Genomic DNA, 21,498 nt, shown 5'->3' on the forward strand with positions numbered 1-21,498 from the left:
ACAGTGTCTGACTTACAGTAGTTGTTTGTTAAAATTTTATTGGTTGAATAAATTAGCAGATGAATGTTCTTCCCTCTTATGTGCCTTTTTTGAAGAATGTTCTCTGACATGGTCGGCAGCCTTTCTGTGTACATAGTTTATAAGTGCATGCCTCTTTTAACAGTGTTAATTAAGTTCCAGAGGCTTAGATGATGATAAACTTGAAATAAAATCTTCACTTTAGGAGCTGAGCATGCCATTCTCAGGAGGACAAGATAGTTTTTCTAAGTTTACGATGGAGATGGTTCGACAGTATATGAAAGAAGAGGAAATGAGGGCAGCTCACCAGTCTTCACTCCTGCGTCTCCGTGAGAAGGCCTTGAAGGAGAAAACTAAGGCTGAATTAGCCTGGTTAGAGCATCAGAAAAAGTAAGTTGTTTCAGTGAATGTAGTTTTCACTTTCTAATTTCTTCTTTCATTAAAAGAAAGCGCTTTGTTTTTAAAGATGTTTTCGTTTCTTCATTTAATTTGATCAACCCAGTTTCTCAACCTAGAAATAGGGCAGTCGTCCCTAAATCCTGTTGCTTTCGAGACCTCCTACTCATAACATTTTCTTTGCATTTCTCTTTTATCACTTGACTGATTGTTATTTTATACTGAATTCTTTTCTGTGTTGTAAACTCCTTAAAGCAATTTTATCTTTAAAGGACCCAGTCTAGTGTTTGTATATTTATATGTGCAGTAAAATATTTACTTGGTGGGATGGCCATTGCTGCGTACAGCAGTTGTTTTCCACATTTGAAGATGTTAAATTAGTTTAGAGACTTTGCAGTGGTCAAGAATTCTTGACATTAGATTAGAAGTTTAATCTACTCTTTGTCTCAATGTGAAATATTTGCAGACATCTACGAGACAAAGGAGAAGATGATAAAATGCCCCCACTTCGGAAGAAACAGCGTGGTTTGCTTTTAAGGTTGCAGCAAGAGAAGGTATGTCAGGAAAAACACTGTTTAAGAGAATTTACAGCAAGTTATGTTGTGGGATCTATTATTTTGCCTAATCTCTTTTTCTTATTATTACTTTAATAAAGTGAGATTTAGTTGATACGTACCACCGTTTTGCCTATGCTACTATAATTACAGAAATTGCTTGGTAGTCTGCTGTGTTTCTCTTAAATTAGGATTGTGTGTCACTGCTAACTTAATACAATGTAGAGTCAAACCTACCTTCATCTGTTAAATAGTCTTCTGAAATGCATATTTTAAAAATTAAGATATTTGTTGAGTCTATTTGGATTAATTTTTTGGTCTGTATTTTCCCAAATAGACTTTTAAGACATACTCATTACAAATTGACTAATATTTTGGCCCAGTGAATTCAGAAACACCTAGGATTTGAATCCTGGAGAGGTAGCATGGTATAGTGGTTAAAAATTCAAGCTCCAGAGTCTGATTGCCTGGGTTAAAATTCCAAATCTACCAATTATTAGTTTCATAACCTTGGACAAGTTACCTAACTTTCTCTGTGCCTCAGTTTCCTTATTTATAAACTGAGGATAATAATGGTAACATACTTTGTAGGGTTGTTGGGAGGAATAAATTAATACAAATAAAAAAACTTACAACAACAGACCATGGCGGAGTGGTAAGTGCGAATAAATGTTAACTGTTATTATCTGTGAAAAATGTGTTTCAGAGTGTCTGGTAAATATTCAGTGGATTCTAGTTCTTTTCCCTTATTGACCTGTTACAAGGTACTAGCCACCATATTGGATCATCTGTGAAATTAATCATTTAAGTTATATATTGGATTATTACTCAACTAGTTGTTTTTTTTTTTAAAGTTCACCCAGGAAACATCATTGATCATATGAACTTCAAAAATTTGGTATTTTTTTAAAAAAAGAAGTTATGTCTTTTTAATACAGAAAAATTGGTGTCAGAATAACTTAAAATGCTTAGTTAAAATAAGGAAATAACTATTTACAAGGTTACAGTAGCTTTCTGTTTATAAAGTAGAATAAAAGCTAGATTTACAAATATTTTCTCTCATTCTGTGGGGTTGTTTTCCCTTTTTAAATGTTTGTTTATTTTTGAGACAGAGTGCACAAGCAGGGGAGGGGCAGAGAGGGGATGACAGGATCCAAAGCGGGCTCTATGCTGATAGCAGCCAGCCTGATGTGGGGCTTGGACTCACAAACTGCAAGATCATGACCTCGGCTGAAGTCGGACGCTCAGCCGACTAAACCACCCAGGCGCTCCTTCACTTACTTAATAGTGTGCTTTGGAGCCCACGTCTTTGGATTTTGATGAATCTAATGTTTTACTGCATGCCTGCTGATAGCACATTCAGTTTTTGTTAGTTTAAAAATGTACTTGTTTCACCTTCGTTTTTGAAAGATATTTTTACTAGGCATGCAATTATTTTCTGTCAGCACTTTAAAAGATATTGTCCATTGTCTACTAGTTTCTATTGTTTTTATGAAGAGGTCAGTTGTCTTAATGGTTTTTTTTTTAATTACTTTTTTGAGTTTAATTACTTTTTTGAGAAAATTTATTTATTTTGAAAGAGAGAGAGAAAAGAGGGAAGGGGCAGGGAGAGAGAGAGAGAAAGAGAGAATCCCAAGCAGGCTCCTCGTTGTCAGCACAGAGCCCAACACAGGGCTTGATCCCCTGAACTGTGAAATCATGACCTGAGCTGAGATCAAGAGTCAGACACTTAGCCAAATGAGCCACCCAGGCGCCTTGTCTTAATGTTTTTTTAAAGACTGCTTTAAACATTTTTAAAAATTTGTCTTAGATTTTTTCATTAGTTTTACTAAGATGTGCTTAGGTGTGGTTTCTTTTCTCTTTATACTGTTTATGATTTGCTGAGCTTCTTGAATTTGTTGTTTGTTGTATTTCAGTTTTTGAAAATTACCTCTTCACGTGTTGCTTCTGCTCCCCCTCTCTCCCTCATTCTCTTCAGAGGCTCCAAGTAGAAATATGTTAGACCTTTTGACCATTTACCACATCTCTCTTCTACTCTGTTTTTTTATATCACCCTCTTTAGAAACAATAAAATAAAAAAACACTATGCTTCAATTTGGAAAGTTTCTATTGATCTGTCTTTGAATTCATTAGTTATATCTTCTCTCCTGTCATGTGTTCTGTTAAATCAGCTGATGAGTTCTTCATGTGATTTTTCTTAGTTCTGTAACATCTATTTTCTTCTTTTTTTTTAAATAGATTTTACCTTTTCATCAGTTTCTCTATGTTTTCCCACATTTTTTTGAACACGTTGTTCATAGTCATTTTAACTTTCTTGTCTGCTAACTAGATTTTGGACATATGTGTGTGTGTGTGCTACTGTTTGCTCTTTGTATTTTCTATTATCATATGATTATTTTTCTTTGCATGTCTAGTAAATTTTTATTCAATGCCGGACAATGTGTAAGTAACTGCAAAGGCTCCAAATGATGCTATCTTCTCACAGAGAGGGCTTATTTTTCCCTCTGCCCTGCAGTTAGAGTGCTCAGCTATTCACTTTAATCCGTTCAGGGACTGAGCTGGGCTAGTGTTGGGTTGCAGAGTTAGTAGGCCTCAGTCTACTAGGCCTCTGCTTTTTCATTCACCCTAGGTTGTAACCCCTAGGCATTTCAGTGGAAAGTTAGGTAAACTTATTTTACCAGTATAAGAGACTGCTATTGAGAGGTTTCTGGCTCCTTAGTCTTCTGTCTATACTGCTTAAGAAAGGCAAATGCTTTGAAGGAGATACTGCATTGGAAGCCTCTTGAGTCTCCAGTTCTGTCACATCAGGTCTGTGTACCTGTGAGAGTGGTGACTGGTGTAACCGTTTTGAGAGTGGTTTCATTATATCTAGTTATATTGATAGCACATATAATCTAGGACTCAGCAGTTCTGTGTCTTGGTATAAATCCTAGAAATGCTTTCACATGCGTACAGAGGAAAATGGAAGCAGCTTAATTTTTTCATGAAGAGAATGGATAAAATGAAGCATGTTCCTGCCAGAAAGTACAATACTGCAGGAAAACGAATGCATTACATTTCAGTAATGTTCAATAGAGATTTCTGAAATGACATTGATGTTCTATATCTGTGCTGTCTGATACAGTAGCTACTAACCACGTGTAATTTTTAAGTATTTAAAACATGGCTAGTGCAACTGAGAAACTGAAATTTTAATATTATTTAATTTTAATTTAAATAGCTACATGTAACTGTGGCTACCATGTTGAATAGTGATAGCAGTAGATCTTTATCAAAAATCGTAATATTGGCTTTTATACAAAAGCAGGATGCAAAAGAATACATACAGTATGATACCATTCTTATAAATTTTTTTTTTTTTTTAAATTTTTTTTTTTCAACGTTTATTTATTTTTGGGACAGAGAGAGACAGAGCATGAACGGGGGAGGAGCAGAGAGAGAGGGAGACACAGAATCGGAAACAGGCTCCAGGCTCTGAGCCATCAGCCCAGAGCCCGATGCGGGGCCCGAACTCACGGACCGCGAGATGGTGACCTGGCTGAAGTCGGACGCTTAACCGACTGCGCCACCCAGGCGCCCCGAAATGTTAAATTTTTTAAGTCACGAATCAGAAATGTATGTTTTATGGACTCACTCCTGTACGTATGGACTCTTACATGTACAAAAGTACATATAAAAATGATAAATTCCTGGGGAGGGAATGGGAGAAGGGATTGGGGTGTTCAGTTTTATCTATAATGATATATTTTTGAAACAGAAAGATTTGAAACATATATGGGCAAACTTTTCAATCCCAGTGGTTGGTGTTTGAGTGACAAATTTTTCTACATATCATGTTTATAGTACTTCATAATGTTTTTTAAGTAAATGTGCAAAAAATACTCTGAACCAACTGTCTACTCCTGGAAAGTTGCCCTACAGAAATAAAAATACCAGCTTGGAAAGACGTATGTACTAAGTTATTTATTACAGTTGTATCAATTTTAGTATATGTGCTGCTGAAGTAAGCATATTAGGGTTGTATCAGTAAGAATTATTTTGACTGGTAGTGAGATGGCTATGACCAATTTGGCCACATATCTTTGTACAACTGTATCCAAAAAAGAGAGAACATATTTTCCTATGTTATGTTCTTTTTTTTTTTTTTTTGAGATAAAATTTACATAGCTTAGAATAACCATTTTAAAGAGTATTTCACTTATACCATTAACCATTTTAAAGTGAGCAGTTTGCTTGTACAACCTTATGGCTTATTCTGAAAAGAAGAGCAAACCTTTTCCTCCAAGAACCGCCTTCAGACAGTTTCTTCACTCTTCTAGATTTGGATTGGGTGAATTTATATATTAATTGGTTCAGAAACCCAGGCCTAACCTATAATAGCAGTTTTTCAAAAGGTACTCTATGGAACTCTCAGGTCCCTGATACCCTTTCATGGATTAAGGAGGTCAAAACTATTTTCCCAAAAGTGGGATATGAATTCACCCTTTCCATGTGTCGACATTTGTGCTAAGTGGTACAAAAACAATGGTGTAAATCTGCTAGTGCCTTAGCACAAATCAGGTCAGTGGCACCAAACTGTCTAGTAATCGTCATAGTTTTCACCACCTCACGCTTGAAGCTAAAAAAAAAAAAAAAAAAAAAAAAGCTAGTTTCACTGGAGTATGTCTTCAGTAGTAAAAATTGCTAATTTTACTCAGTGTTGACATTTGAGTACTTGTCATTTTCCATACTCTGTGTGACAAAAATAGGAAGCCCAAAAGTAAGCACTTTTGTTAGATACCAAAAGACAGTGATTAACTCAAGGAAAGGTGTTTGTGTAGTGTTTGAATTGCAAGCTAAACTAGCTACTTTTTTTTTTTTTTTATGGAATATCATTTTTCCTTGAAAGAATTATTCAGAGGCAATCTGTTTATTCAGATTTGGGTATTTGACAGTCATTTTCTCAAAAATGAACAAAGTGTGCCTGTCACTTTAGAGAAAGCAGCAGTGACAGTATTTGTTGGCGATGACAAAATTCAGACTTTCAAGTAGAAGTCATTATTTTGGGGGCAACTGGGTGGCTCAGTCAGTGAAGTGTCCCACTTTGGCTCAGGTCATGATCTTGTAGTTTGTGAGTTCGAGCCCCACGTCGGGCTTTGGGCTGATAGCTCAGAGCCTAGAGTCTGCTTCAGATTCTGTGTCTCCCTGTCTCTCTGCCCTTCCCTGTACTCACTCTGCCTCTCTCTCAAAAATAAACAAACATTAAAAAAAATTTAAGAAAAAAAAGAAGTCATTATCTTGGACAATTTCTATCCACCACCTAATACTAAAGAACTTTTGAGATCTGTGGTGATAAGAAAGAATGTGATTTTTTGATACCGTATAATGAAATGCGTCAACATTAGGAAGATCTGCATAACTGATTGAACTGACATTTTCCAAATGACCAATGCATGATGTTAAAAAAAAAAAAATCAAGCCAGACAATTAAAGAGATTTGGAAAAAATCTAAATACTACTCTTCTCACAATTTTTTTTTTTTTGGAAAATATAGTTATTTTCTTTAAAATGCATAGTGTTATCGTATGTTCACGAGAGAGCAAGAGTAAACAAGGGCAAGTAATGTCTTAGTATTATGAACAGAGTTTGACCCTGAGAGTCCCCTGAAAGGACCTTGGGAACCCTCTAGAGTCCATGGACCTTAGTTCAAGAACTTCAGCTCCAGAGAAATCTGTACATGTGCCCAAGGAGACAGACAATGTAAGCCTCTTCATTGTAGCATTGTTGTAATAGTAAACAACAACTTTATCCAAACATAGAGGTAATGGACACATGAAATATTACATGCCTCCAATGTTATGCAGCATTTAGGTATAAGTCAACACAGAGAGCTATCAAAAGTAATGACTAGCAAATAAAGCAAGATTGAAAATATGAATATGTGATATTATTTCTAAAATATTAAAAAACATAAACCAAACAATGTAATGTTTTTTGCAGGTAAGTGTAAATATTTGTGGAAGAATTTTAAAAGAATGTGTTGGAAGGATATATACCATGGTAGTGATTACCTGTAAGGACTTAGGGCAGAGGACATACACTGATTTTATCTGTAATGTTTTATTGCTTCACAAAATAAAGACTATGATAAAATATGATAGAATATTAACAGTTATTAATATGAGATTTTAGAAATTAGATATTTTTATGCACTTTTCTACATGTTCAGTGTTTCCAAAAATCAAATATGATTAAAAGAAATTATAAGTTGCAAATTATTCCTGTCTTTATTATGCGACAGGAACACAGATTAAAACACATTTATGATAAAACCATGACAATCTCTTAAATTTTAACTATTATTAACAGTGAAGTGAATCACCTTTTGCCCACTTTTTAAATGGCCAACAGAAAACTTAATACCCTGGTTGGAGAGTTTGGTGCAATGAAGTCTTAAATGTTTCTGGTGGCAATTTAAGTAGAGACAGTTCTTTTTTGAAAGCAATCTTTAGGGGCGCCTGGGTGGCGCAGTCGGTTAAGCGTCCGACTTCAGCCAGGTCACGATCTCGCGGTCCGTGAGTTCGAGCCCCGCATCAGGCTCTGTCTGGGCTGATGGCTCAGAGCCTGGAGCCTGTTTCCGATTCTGTGTCTCCCTCTCTCTCTGCTCCTCCCCCGTTCATGCTCTGTCTCTCTCTGTCCCAAAAATAAAATAAACGTTGAAAAAAAAAATTAAAAAAAAAAAAAAAAAAAAGAAAGCAATCTTTAAATGATTTTGAGGGCCGTAATATGATTCATCCTCTCTGACTTGTTTCTCCTACCTTTTGGAATCTCTCCTTAAATCCATAGTATGAAACGGTTATGGCATGAAAGCATTCTTTGGGATGATAAAAAAATTACAAGTGGCCCGAGTTTAGCAGTAGAATAATGGTTCCATTAACTACTTTATCTGTTATGCAACTATTAAACAAGTGTAAAGACCGTATGGAAAAATGTGGAGGGTATCTTACGTTTAAAAGGGGGACAGGAGGGTGCCTGGGTGGCTCAGTCGGTTAAGCATCTGACTTTGGCTCAGGTCATGATCTCACAGTTCGTGAGTTTGAGCCCTGCGTTGGGCTGTGTGCTGACAGCTGAGAGCCTGGAGCTTGCTTTGGATTCTAGATCTCCCTCTTTCTCTGCCCCTCCTTTGCTCATGCTCCATCTCTCTCTTTCTCTCTCTCTCTCTCTCCTCTCTTTCTCTTTCTCTCTCTCTCCCACAAATAAATATTTAAAAAAAATTAAAAGGAGGACAGGTGGGGCGCCTGGGTGGCTCAGTCGGTTGAGCGTCCGACTTCACCTCAGGTCACGATCTCGCGGTCTGTGAGTTCGAGCCCCGCGTTGGGCTCTGGGCTGATGGCTTAGAGCCTGGAGCCTGCTTCTGATTCTGTGTCTCCCTCTCTCTCTGCCCCTCCCCTGTTCATGCTCTGTCTCTCCCTGTCTCAAAAATAAATAAACATTAAAAAAAAAAAAAAAAAGGAGGACAGGAAATTATTAGTCTGTTATAGTAATAGTTATTTAAAATTAAGGGATAATGTTAAGTTATTTTAGCATGTTACGGGGTTATCTGACTCTTTTTTTTCCTCCACGATTTAAAATTTTTTCAATATTATTACTTTTATCTTGAAATACTATATGTTTTTATTTTTGATATGATATGATATGATATGATATATATTTTGATATATTCTTAAAATATTACTGTGGACTTGTGTCCTCCAAATCTCAATCCCTCTCCTAACTCTTTAAACCTTAGGCGGAAATTAAACGTCTTCAAGAAGCCAATAAGGCAGCTCGAAAGGAAAGACAACTAATTCTTAAACAGCAGGAGGAGATAGAGAGGATCCGACAGACCACCATGAAATTACAGGAAAAGCTGAAGTCAGCAGGGGAGAATAAATTGGTAAATTACATAAAATTACTATTTGTTTTCTGTCTCATGTTGCTTGCTAATAATCCCTAACCCTGCCTCAGTTTCTCATATGATGGACATGTTCCTTCTAGCACTGTGATACCATAAGGTACTGGAATAAAGTTCTATGTCTGCACCCTTATATATAATGACAGTTTTAATTTTTTTCCCATGGAGTATTCAAGTTTTGAAAGGGACACATGGTTCATATAATAGTTGAAAAATGTTTTCCATTCATAAACTCAGTTTGAACAGAGTACCTTGCTTTTGCTTATCAATCCAAATATATTCCTCAGAATTAATGAGAGAGATTATTTTTGCTCATTTTACTTATGTTAGCTATCCTATGTTAATACAATGATACAGGAGTGAAAGGAGGTATTCAGACAAAAGCAAAATGTGGATCTATTCTGAGATACTGTGAGATGTCAATATAGTGTCGGAGAACCCAGACTTATAGCTGTATAAATAGTTATATATTTTATACATTTATATATATTTATATTTATATATATGTTTTATGTATATATAAACAGTTATATAGTTTATAAATAGTTAAAGTCTCTCATATTTTCTGCTTTGATTTTTAAAATACACCTTAAATTTTGAAACAACCCCAAATTTATAGAAAATTTCAAACACAGTACAAAGAACTCTGTCTTCCTGAGTTGAAAGTGACAGTTCTCCAACTGTCACAATAATGTGCTTTATATCAAAAGGTAAGTTCAGTTAGAGTGGGAGAGAGCCAAAGCATAAGAGACTGTTAAAAACTGAGAACAAACTGAGGGTTGATGGGGGGTGGGAGGGAGGGGAGGGTGGGTGATGGGTATTGAGGAGGGCACCTTTTGGGATGAGCACTGGGTGTTGTATGGAAACCAATTTGACGATAAATTTCATATATTAAAAAAAAAAAAAAAAAAGGTAAGTTCAGGGGCGCCTGGGTGGCTCAGTCAGTTAAGCGTCCGACTTCAGCTCAGGTCACGATCTCGCGGTCCGTGGGTTCGAGCCCCGCGTCGGGCTCTGGGCTGATGACTCGGAGCCTGGAGCCTGCTTCCGATTCTGTGTCTCCCTCTCTCTTTGCCCCTCCCCCATTCATGCTCTGTCTCTCTCTGTCTCAAAAATAAATAAAGGTTAAAAAAAAAAAAATTAAAAAAAAAAGAAAGGTAAGTTCAGAATCACATACTGCATTAAGTTCTCATGTCTATGTTGTCTCCTTAGTCTGGAAAAGTTACTTGACTCTTATAACCTTCACACTTTGGAAGATCACATGCCAGTTATTTTGTAGCATGTTTCTCAACTTGGATTTGTCTGATACTTCCTCATAATTAGGTTCAGGTTGTGCATCTTTGGCTGGAATATCACAGACATGATGCTGTGTTCTCCTTGCATTCAGTCAGTTGGTATCTGATTTTGATTTATCCCATTACTGATGATGTTGACTTGACTTGATCGCTTGATTAAGGTGGTGGCTATCAGACTCTACTATAAAGTTACTTTCTTTCTCTTTATAGTTAATAAATACTTTGCATGAGTTATTTTTTAATTTTTATTAAATATATTAAAAAAAATTTTTATGTTTATTTTTGAGAGAGAGAGACAGAGTGTGAGTGGGGGAAGGGCAGAGAGAGAGAGACTCACACACACAGAGTCTGAAGCAGGCTCCAGGCTCTGAGCTGTCAGCCCAGAGCCCGATGTGGGGCCTGAACTCAAAAACTGTGAGATCATTACCTGAGCCGAGGTTGGCACTCAACCAACTGAGCCACCCAGTCTCCCCTGCATGAGTTACTTTGAGACTACATAAATTCTTGTTTTTCATTAAACTTATTATTTTATTTGTATCAGTATGGACTGACAGATTCCTACTTTACTCAAAGGTGAATCTGTTACTGTCATTTGTTTTGATGCTCACTTTGCCCCAAATCAGACTATTTCAAGTTTCTTTTCCAGTTTCTGTGTCCTTGTGACATGTCCCAGTCAGTCTTTGAGCACTTCCATGTTTCCTGCAACAAGATGTCTCCAGGTCGTTTTGTACCTTCCGTGCCCCAGACTTGGAATCAGCTGTTTGTCCAAGGAGGAAAGTTCTTTAAAAACCAGTAGGCATGCTCATTGCTATTCAGGTTTTGGCCTCCTAAAAGCAAGAAATCTAGAGAATATATAGTTTTATGTAGATATAATAAAAATATACATTTTACATGTATATTTCTGTATGTACATATACATGTTATATATATATATGTATATATATATACATATGTATACATATATATATACACACACACACACACACACACACACACACACACACACACACATATACATAATGAGTTCATGCTGATTCTTCGATTTCTAATCCAGCGCCATAAGGTTCCATTCTAGTTTTCTCTCTTCTGAAACTTCCTTCTCTGACAGACAGCTGGTTAACATTTTCCTTAATATAGATAATTATTTGATCATTCTTCTGTGTAACCCGTCTCCATAACCTCCACCCCTTTCCTCATGTCGATAGCCTTCTCGCCGCCCCTGGAACCTGACTCCCAAGTCAAGCTGTCCGTGCCCCCCCCCCCCCCCCCGCCCCAATCTCCTTGCCCTTTCTCTGTTCTCTTCTTACCCTCTTTGCACTCTGTTCTCTGTGGGAATGCCACCTCACTCTGTTTGGGCTTGTGACATGCCATGTAGGACTGCTTCCATGTGGACATCCGCATTGTTCCACTTGGGCTCGGACTTGGCACACAGGCCACCCTCCTGTGTTAGAGGCCCTCTTCATCTCGCTCCATTCAGCACACCTTATTCTGCTGTGTGTATTGTTCACAGAATAAAAACAGCCATGATTGTCCCTACTCATCTTCCTGAAAAGTTATGAACATAAATGAGTATTTGTGGGAAAGACTTACTTAAGCATAGCTCTAGGGACGCCTGGATGGCTCAATCCATTGAGCATCCGACTCTTGATTTTGGTTCAGGTCATGATCTCAGGGTTTGTGGGATCAAGTTCCTCGTTGAAATCTGCACTCACAGCACAGCGGCTGCTTGGGATTCTCTCTCTTTCCCTCTCTCTCTGGCCCTCCCCCACTTGCTCATGCACTCTCTCTCTCTCTCTCTGCCTCTCAGAATAAATACACTTTTTTTAAAAAGCCCAATTGTTCTAAATCCTTTCACTGTAATTTTTTTTTAAATTTTTTTTCAATTCACTGTAATTTTTAAGTTGAGAAAATACTTTTTTCGTTATAAATGAAAAAAGATCCATCCCTCAGTATTATTAAAATTAATTATGTGTTCCCTTCATTCTTTTTTAAAAAAGTTTTTTAGTGTTTGTTTATTTTTGAGAGAGAGACAGAGTGCAAGTGGGGGAGAGGCAGAGAGAGAGGGAGGCACACAATCTGAAGCTCACACAATCTGAGCTGTCAGCACAGAGCCTGATGCGGGGCTTGAACTCACAAACTGCAAGATCATGACCTGAGCTGAAGTCGGACGCTCAACCGACTGAGCCACCCAGGCGCCCTGCTCTTCATTCTTTTGTCTGTATGTATAAACGTTACAGTGTCTGTAGTTTTGTATTTCTTTTGAGTGGTTCAATTTAAAAGAAATTAGGACAGGGGCGCCTAGGTGGCTCAGTTGGTTAAATGTCTGACTTTGGCTCAGGTCATGATCTCGCGGTTCATGGGTTTGAGCCCTGGGTCAGGCTCTGTGCTGACAGCTCAGAGCTTGGAGCCTGCTTCTGATTCTGTGTGTGTGTCTCTCTCTCAGCATTACCCCCCCGCCCTCCCCTCCCTCCACCGCCCCACCCCACTCATGCTCTGTCTCTGTCTCCGTCAAAAATAAACATTAAAAAATTAAAAAATAAATAAAAGAAATTAGGACAGGTACTAGTTTGCTAGCAACAGAAGATTTTGGATTTTTTTCACATCTTATAAGAAATTATTACACTTTGTGATTATATATAAATATATGTAAGATATACATAACAAAATCTATATTTTAGCCATTTTCAAATATGTGATATAATCTTGTCTTTTAAGTAATGCTTTTATTTCTACTTTCTTATAAATATGATTTTGATAAACATAATTTTGAAATAACAGTGTTTAAGATCACTTTGAGATCTTAAATTCCAGTAAAATTGTAAAACTTTACCCTCCTTTGTTTACAGGACTCTCATAGTGACGATGATACAAAGGATAATAAGGCAACCAGTCCTGGTCCAACTGACTTGGAGACCCGCAGTCCTTCCCCCATTTCAATCTCCAGCAGTGAAACTAGCAGCATTATGCAGAAACTGAAAAAAATGAGAAGCCGCATGGATGAAAAGTAATTCATTTTTATAAATATCTCCTGTTCACATTGAAAATGATAGCAACAAATGTCTTTAATGTACCTCATTAGATTAGGTTGATAAAACATAATATTTTATGAATTCAGTAGCATTTTAGCAGAATTATTAAATCAACCTAGAAGTCAGTTGACTATAGATCTTGTTATAAAACAAATTTTCTTGTTTTTAATACAGTCAGATTTCTTATTTTAAAAACCAGCATAGTGGGGCGCCTGGGTGGCTCAGTCGGTTGAGCGTCCGACTTCGGCTCAGGTCATGATCTTGCAGTCTGAGTGTGAGCCCCGCGTCGGGCTCTGGGCTGACAGCTCAGAGCCTGGAGCCTGTTTCAGGTTCTGTGTCTCCCTCTCTCTCTGCCCCTCCCCTGCTCATGCTCCGTCTCTCTCTCTCTCTCTGTCAAAAATAAATAAACATTAAAAAAGAATTAAAAAAAATAATAAAAACCAGCATAGTGATTGCACATATACCCATGACAATGTTTCCATCTTTCTTTCATTGAAAGCTAAAAATAAGTGGGAAATTTATACTTCTCTGAAATCGGTGGATGTGTCTACTGACTTAGGGAAGCAGTTAATGGTGTATCCTGAGATCTCATGCTGTGGCTCACTGACCACTCCGGGCTTAGGTCAGATAGAAATTTTAACCCGTGAGTAGGTGTGGATTGTTCAGTTGAAACTAGAAAAACTGAAATTCTCCTGGGATGTTGAATGCTTTGGCAGTCTACCATTCTTCTAAAACATTACTAAGTATTATTTTTTTAGAAGCTCTTTTAAAGAACGCTACTTCTACTTAAATGTAGCTCAGTTGTGTGTTGACATTGACCATATGAAGTTACATGTACGTGAGAGTCTACTCTTCTGGGTGTAATTAAATATGCTTGTCAAGTTGCTGTTTGTGGACTCTATCCTTGACTTTATAACAATTTCTACCTTCTTTAAATACGAAAGACAGACCCATTAAAACGTTTGACCTTTATTTTATTTTGTTAACAGTTTGAACCACAGATTGAACTTCAGTTGTACTGATATCTTTTGTCAGTGTACCACACATCACCAAATTTAATAATGCTCTGTATTTATATGTGACATCAACCTATGAGTTAATTAGCTTTTGAATAGTCAGACAGTTGTAAATCAAACCTGATTACCATAGGTGTAGTGTTATATGTTGGCACCTATTGCTTAGTTAAATTGTATTTCATAACTTTAAAATACCTAAGTTGGTTATGAAGATAAGTTTAAAAAATAAATACACATTTTTAAAATAAATAAAAAGAGGTGAAACCAAATATTTACAAATGTGTAAGTATTCCTTTTGGATAATTCCATGGGATAGTTTAAATAAGGCTTTTTAAAAAATATAGGAATTTATTGAAATGTAGACTAAAGATGCTTTCTTTCTTTCCTAATAAAATTTCCCAAAGCCTGTATAGGCATACTGTTTTACTTCAGAGATTTTTGAATTCAGAATTATCAGTCTCGTGAATTTTTATATTATAGCTGACCTGACATTTTATATATACCTCCAAATGTCTTTGGTAAATGTTGGAGGAAAGACAGCTTCAGGAATAATTTCTTCATTGATCCCTTGCTCATCTATATTAGTAAGATACTCATTGCTGGTCTTTATGAATAATATTCTGATAATTTTGATCACATAGAAGAAGAAACTGCTAATCCTAGTCTGTTTATGAGATGAGTTAGTTCATGTAGCTGCTTATTTCAGATTTGGTTAAAGCTTTAAAAATTCTAAATAACAAATTCAAGGTTGAACTTACTGATTTTGTTCCAAGTTTTATTAATTATTTTCTCAGAATCCAAAATATTAAACACATAGAAGTTTTGTGTTATTGTTCTACCTTTGTCAACTGCTGCAGGAACCATTTGAGAAATTCAAAGAAATAGGCCTCGAAAGATTCAGTGACTTGATGTGTGTTTGAAGCAGTGCGGTTGTGTTTGTGGGTAGGATGAGGTAAGGACAGCGGTGGCAAAGGAATTAGTTTTAATGTTTAATGATGGTGCCGAAATTTGAGGATGAACTGGAGTATTTTTCAAAAATAGCGATGCCCTATAAAAGAAGATTATTGTTATGCAATGCTTTTTGATCTCTAGAACAAAATAATGTGAAAACTGGTTTTTATATACCATCCAGATCACCAGAACTTTATCATGAGATCTCTTTTAACAATATTGAGCCACCCAGGCACCCCAACAATATTGGAATGTCGGTAGAAATGCCATTAAATAGAATGAGTTCATTTTATAGTCAACAAAATCATTTGAGCCTTTGCTGCTAGGCACTATTAATTTGTTCTGTAGATTTGCAAAGGCAGTCTCCCAAGAGATTACTATTTTATTGATATAAAACACCTGTCAAAAAGTATTCCTCCCTCAGTAAGTTTAGCTAACTATTGAGAAGAACTTTTTCACTATATACTATTGCTTATTGTTAACCCTCTGATTCTATGACAGATATTTCTCTAAAGCAATCAAACTGTTCTCGGCTATCGTGAAAGATTTCCTTCTTTAATGTGTCATTGAGACAGCAATGCCTTTGTTAAAACTTGTATGTCTAATTTATGGCTTTTCCCGACCTTTTTATTGATCTGACATTATATAAATAATTTCCATTTCTCAGTGTAGTGAAAAGCAAAAGAAATTTAAGTTGTGAAAAAGATTTGTAATAATATATGTTTCAGGAGCCACAGAGTGAATAGCCCTCAGTCTTTTTGGTACTGTTGCAAGTGAAATCTGAGTTTTGGTTATCATTGTGAGGGGCATTGTTTACAATATAAGTGCATTGCCTGTAATCCTGAAACATATATTCATGAAGAAAACACAATGCAGTTGACTTCTTCTGTTAATTTGCCAATTCCATTTCAGGGAAATTTTTTACTGAGCAAATAAAACAGAAAGAATGGGTTTATCTTCAAGTGTTAAAATAGGATACAGTACATTTTCTCTTTCATTTAATAGCAACTATTCTTTTATATTATTTACTAAATATATACTTATTTTTAGCAATTATTTATTGGGGAATGTATGAGTGTGCTAGGTCTGAGAGATACGAAGGTGAATCAAACAGAAACCTTGACCTTAAAGAGTATATGGTCTAGGTGGAAAAAACAAATGTTGGTTCCTTTAGAGAAGTGTATATAGATTAATTGCTCAGAAATTCAGAGGAAGAAATTTCTACTGAAAAAATATATCAAAGCAATTTTCATGGGTGAGTGTTCTGAGTTAAATATACTTTTGAATAAGTAAGTACTTTAATAGCATAAGAAGAAGTGAAAAAAATCCCACAAACATATAGTTATATTTTGGTTTGATCATTGCAGACCAAGTTAGCAAAAAATGAAGTCAGAACTTCGGAAACATTCATTTTAAATATTTTAAAATATTCCCAGTTAGCTTAGAAACCATTAAAGGAGCAAATTAACTTACTTGGTTTTAAATAATCATAAAGTTAAACAGATAAATATTGTATGACATAGATGTGTCTAAAAATATTTGTGGTAGTGTCCGATAAATATTAAAATCTTCACCATTAATCTGCTGAGTTAAAAAGTTAAGGATTTGTGGGGCGCCTGGGTGGCTCAGTGGGTTAAGTGTCTGACTTCGGCTCAGGTCATGATCTCATGGTTTGTGAGTTTGAGCCCCATGTCGGGCTCTGTGCTGACAGCTCAGGGCCTGGAGCCTGCTTCAGATTGTGTGTCTCCCTCTCTCTCTGCCCCTCCCCTGTTCGCACTTTGTCTCTCTCTCTCTCTCTCTCTCTCAAAAATAAATAAACATTAAATTTTTTTTTAATTAAAAAAAATTAAAAAAATTAAGGATTTGCAAGGGAAGACTTTTGATATTCCATTAAAGAAGACATTTTCATTAGAATTTTAAAAAGTGTGTTGTGGCGCCTGGGTGGCTTGGTCGGTTAAGCGTCCGACTTCAGCTCAGGTCATGATCTCACAGTCTGTGAGTTCGAGCCCCGCGTCGGGCTCTGTGCTAACAGCTCAGAGCCTGGAGCCTGTTTCAGATTCTGTGTCTCCCTCTCTCTCTGCCCCTCCCCTGTTCATGCTCTGTCTCTCTCTGTCTCAAAAATAAATAAACGTTAAAAAAGAAAAAATAAAAAATAAAGTGTGTTAAATATCATTGCCTTAAATTAGGAATAGAATTTTCTTTGAGAAGGTTCTAGAATGAATGAATCCTGATAGTCTGATAATTTTCTTTACTTTCTAGGTTAGGAATAATATACCTGCATTTTGTTTATTTAAGTATATGCAAATTATTAGACACTTTTAAGTAATAGAATAAATTTTGCTTGAGAAAAAATACAAGAATTCATTTTCTTTTGTCAGTACTATCCATATCCTCATATTCCTCATATCATTAAAAATGCTTAAAGACTAGAAGAATTAATTCATTTTAAAATTTAAAACACTGTGTTTCATTTTTACGTATTTACAATATAGAATTAATTTTTGGTCCAGAAACAATTTTAAAATGATTTAAAGTATTAGATTTTTGTTTGTTTTATTTAATATTTTTCAGAGTCAAATGATTTTACAACTCACAATTTCATTTAAAATTTACATTGTAATTTTACTCTTTCAAATTATAGCATGGTTTTATAATATGTTGGAACATAATCTACAATTATATTAGCTCAGTGGGAAAAAAGCTTCTCATTTATGTCACATGATCTAGCAGTATGTTGAGGTAGCAGTATGTTGAGGTATTTAAAAAAATGTGAGGAGGTACTTGGAGAAAGAGTTGGAAACTGCTGGAACTAAAAGGTCTCTTAGGGACGTCATCTAGTTTAGTCCTTTGGTTTCACAGGAAGAAATTGAGGCCATGGACATAAGTGATTCATCCCACATCTCACACGTTGCATAGTGGCAGGGCTAGAACTCAGACCCTGCTTTCTGGATGCCAGCCAGCCAGAGTTAACGTTGAGTTAAGTTAGCATATCTGCTTTCAACCTCCTAGCTTAAAAAAAAAGAAAAACTACAGTGATGACTTAGAGTTATCTCTGTAGAAATTGACCCTTCTAAATAAATAGGATTTGTTTAAATTGGAAGAGTGCTCAGTGGCTGTTTATCTGTATATGTGTAGAGTTTAGAGTGTGAAAGTATGACTTTAAAAGAGAACTAATTACTCATGAATTTCTTAAGATTAAATAAGAACATGATGATTTACATACTAGATTAAATCTATTTTGTATCTAATTGTCCCCAGTCCAGTGTTCTGTTAAGCATCCTTGCTGCGGGATGCCTTGACACCAACCATAACGCATATTAGCAGCATTTTCTATTAGTAGGCATTTATGTCTCCATCATTTACAAATTTCTTTCTTATTTGTGCAGCATCTTGGAGGATTGTTAACTGTAGTGTGAAGTACTGCCTTTTTTTATTTCAACTTTATTTTATTTAACTTGTAAAGGACACTACTTCTAGAATACACATATATTAAATCAAGAACATGTGTTTCTGGGAAGAAGTTTTAACTTTAAGTTAAACTTTTCTCATACTGCATCTTAAACTATTTTCATCTCTTTTTCTATTAGCTATTTTTTTGTTGTTGTTCATTCCCAACCTAGAGCTTTTGAATATGCTTAATCCTTATAAATGAAAAATAAATGGTCAGTACTTGTTCTAATAGAGAAAATTGTTATTCTCTATATTGGGTTAGACAAATTTAAATTGTATCTTTTTTACAGTTTATTTTTCATGTTTCAATATCATTCTACTTTTTATACTAGGTCATGCATGCATTTAGCAGTTATGTACTTAAGAGGGTGGGTGATATTTGAATATTATGAATAGATTTTTTGGACCATTTGCTGAGTAATTTGTTTTTCCATATTTTGATAATTAGCATCAAAATAAGTTTATTATACATTCATAAAGAATGGCAAGGAAGATTGCAGTGTCTTACTAAAATTTGACAAAATTGTTTTTCCTTGAACTTCAGTGCAGAAAATCCAGGCAATCCAGATACGAATGTGTATGTATGTGTGTGTGTATATATATATATAAGTATATGAAGGGGAGGAGAAATATTAAGTTGTATGTGGGGAAACAGACATTGAAATAGTCTGTTATCTAAAGATACATGTGTAAGCAAGATTCTACATACTTTTAAAATCCAAATGAGCGGCTGGATTTATACCTAGATTTTCTCACTTCTGTGACATACTGATATTATTCCTTGCCCTTCCAAGGCAAAAAGCGTTGCCTTGATCTATAGGTTATTGTTGTGTGCATGTGAACAGGAGCATGCTCTGTCAAAGAGAATTAACCTTTCAAACTATTACTAGATTTAGTTATCCTTTCGAATATATATATATGATTTATTTACTATTTAAATAGTAAAGAAGAGAAACTAGTGGGTTTTTTCTACTTTTATAACTCTAACACATGAAATTTTCTTCTTACCTTTAACTTTATGATTGAGCTGTCCACAGCATGATTTATTTTTTATTTATTTTTTGCTGCTGGGAGTATTTATTGCAACAAGCTTACGTTATTCTTAATTATGCATCCTCATATTTTATAGAATGGATATGGTATTTCAATCTTACTGAAGTGGGCCTTTGTTAAATATAAAGCACGATACCTCCAGTAGGTCCTGTGAGCAGTAAGTTTTATGTGGGAGAGGTGAATAAGACATTTTTACTATAAATTTAATTTCCAAATTCTTTTCAAGCTAGATCATGATGGTAAGGTCAAATAAGGCAAATGCAGTGGTTTTTATTTATTTAATTTTAATCTTAAAATAGATGACAAGGTACAGATACAAAAATCATTTGCTCAGGGTTACATATGTTTGTATAATTGCTGATGTACTAGGTTCACAGCCATAGTTGTTGTACTCTGTGTTAAAGCTTATGGGAAAACTTACTTAGCTCCACACTGTACTTTACTCACAAACAAGTAAATTTACCTGAAACTATAAGTAATGGTTAAGCAACATCTGAGGAGAAAGGCATGTTTATTCAGAAATCACTGGTAAGATCTATAATAGCACATGTTTTATATGTCACACAGAGTATAACACTTGCTTTGACGGAGTAGCTTGTAATGTTATTCAGGAAGCATATTAAAAGTTCTCCGCTCAGCTCTTATGCTTTCCCTTTCTCACTCTTCTGCCTCTTGGTCCCTTGGTTTTAAAATCTGCCTCCTTATTTTGTAGACACTGCTCTCCTGTTCACTACTTCTTCTCTGTCTTTACGTCTCACCACTGGGCCTCTCTCAGTGTCTGTTTTCCCAACCTTCATCCCAAATTCCAGCTGTATATCTACAACCAGTTGGTCAGGTAACTTTGCACCTTTTTCAGTGCACTCTTTGATAGAGCATGCTCTGTTCTTTTTGTTTGTTTTGTTTGCTTTTTTTTCTTTTTCTTTTTTTTCATAACAGCCTGGAGCCTTCTTGTCAAATGTCCCATAGATGGTACCTTTTTGTTTCCACATTAATTTGACATGCTGATTGTTCAAGAAGCGGAATGACAGTTTTTGTGATTTTTATTAAGTGTTCGTTGGATGTGTGAACGCATTTTTGTTGATTAGCTACCAATACAGATCTAACACCAATAACATGAGCAGCCCACCTTTTATTTGGCTGTGGCATCTACGTTTGAGGAGAGTTTAATAGTAGCTTTTTAAACTACTCAGATAACTTTTCCTAAATCAGAAATTTCTCTAAATCCTTTGGAGCTAAGATATATCGAGCTATTGAATTTCAGAGATCAGGTTAAATTGAGAAATTTGAGGCATTTGGTGCATCCTTTTACTCAAGTAAATAAAGTTATGTTTATATGCATAAGGCATCTGACTGTGGTGCTGTGTTCTCTCCATAATTATCACCCGACTTTGCATCTCTGAGGCAATAGGAACCAAAGAGGGGTATAGTGAGTGATACCTGAAATAAAACCAGACTGAATTTGAAAATAAAAGTCAAAAAGGGACATGGACACGTTTTTTTTGTTTGCTTGCTTGTTTGGGGGCTTTGAGATTTGTTTTTTGTTGTTGTTTTGGTCTTTGTTGTTTTGGTTTTGTGTGTTTTCTGGTCTGAGCCTTCAGAATAGGTTCTTCATCTGTTATGAAAAAGAATCACCTATGAGAAGTGAATATGTAATTTCAGGACTATCAGTCCCGGTTGTCCAGAAATTCTGAAGATTTTCTTTTCTGAATTTGCCACCATTTTTCCTTTGCTAATCTTTCCAAACAATTAGAAGTAAAACATAAATTCTCTCCTTTTCTGAATGAGTCACCAAAGCTTCTGTTACTT

At 35.7% G+C, this 21,498-nt stretch overlaps 1 protein-coding gene across 4 annotated transcripts in view; it reads left to right on the forward strand.

The window, feature by feature from the left end:
- Positions 1-21,498, forward strand: part of CEP350 (centrosomal protein 350) — a 157,322-nt gene that overhangs the window by 89,680 nt on the left and 46,144 nt on the right. For 3 of the 4 annotated variants that reach the window (XM_086693113.1, XM_086693114.1, XM_086693115.1), the window contains exons 24-28: positions 224-408; positions 881-968; positions 8,737-8,883; positions 13,040-13,197; positions 20,405-20,527. In XM_086693113.1, coding sequence (XP_086549239.1) covers positions 224-408; positions 881-968; positions 8,737-8,883; positions 13,040-13,197; positions 20,405-20,527 — 701 coding nt within the window. The remainder of the gene's footprint in view (positions 1-223; positions 409-880; positions 969-8,736; positions 8,884-13,039; positions 13,198-20,404; positions 20,528-21,498) is intronic. The other variant, XM_086693116.1, reaches the window with a different exon arrangement.

Source organism: Puma concolor, chromosome E4 (assembly GCF_028749965.1).
Source record: "Puma concolor isolate L17-30 chromosome E4, mPumCon1.1.hap2, whole genome shotgun sequence".
Taxonomy (NCBI): Eukaryota; Metazoa; Chordata; class Mammalia; order Carnivora; family Felidae; genus Puma; species Puma concolor.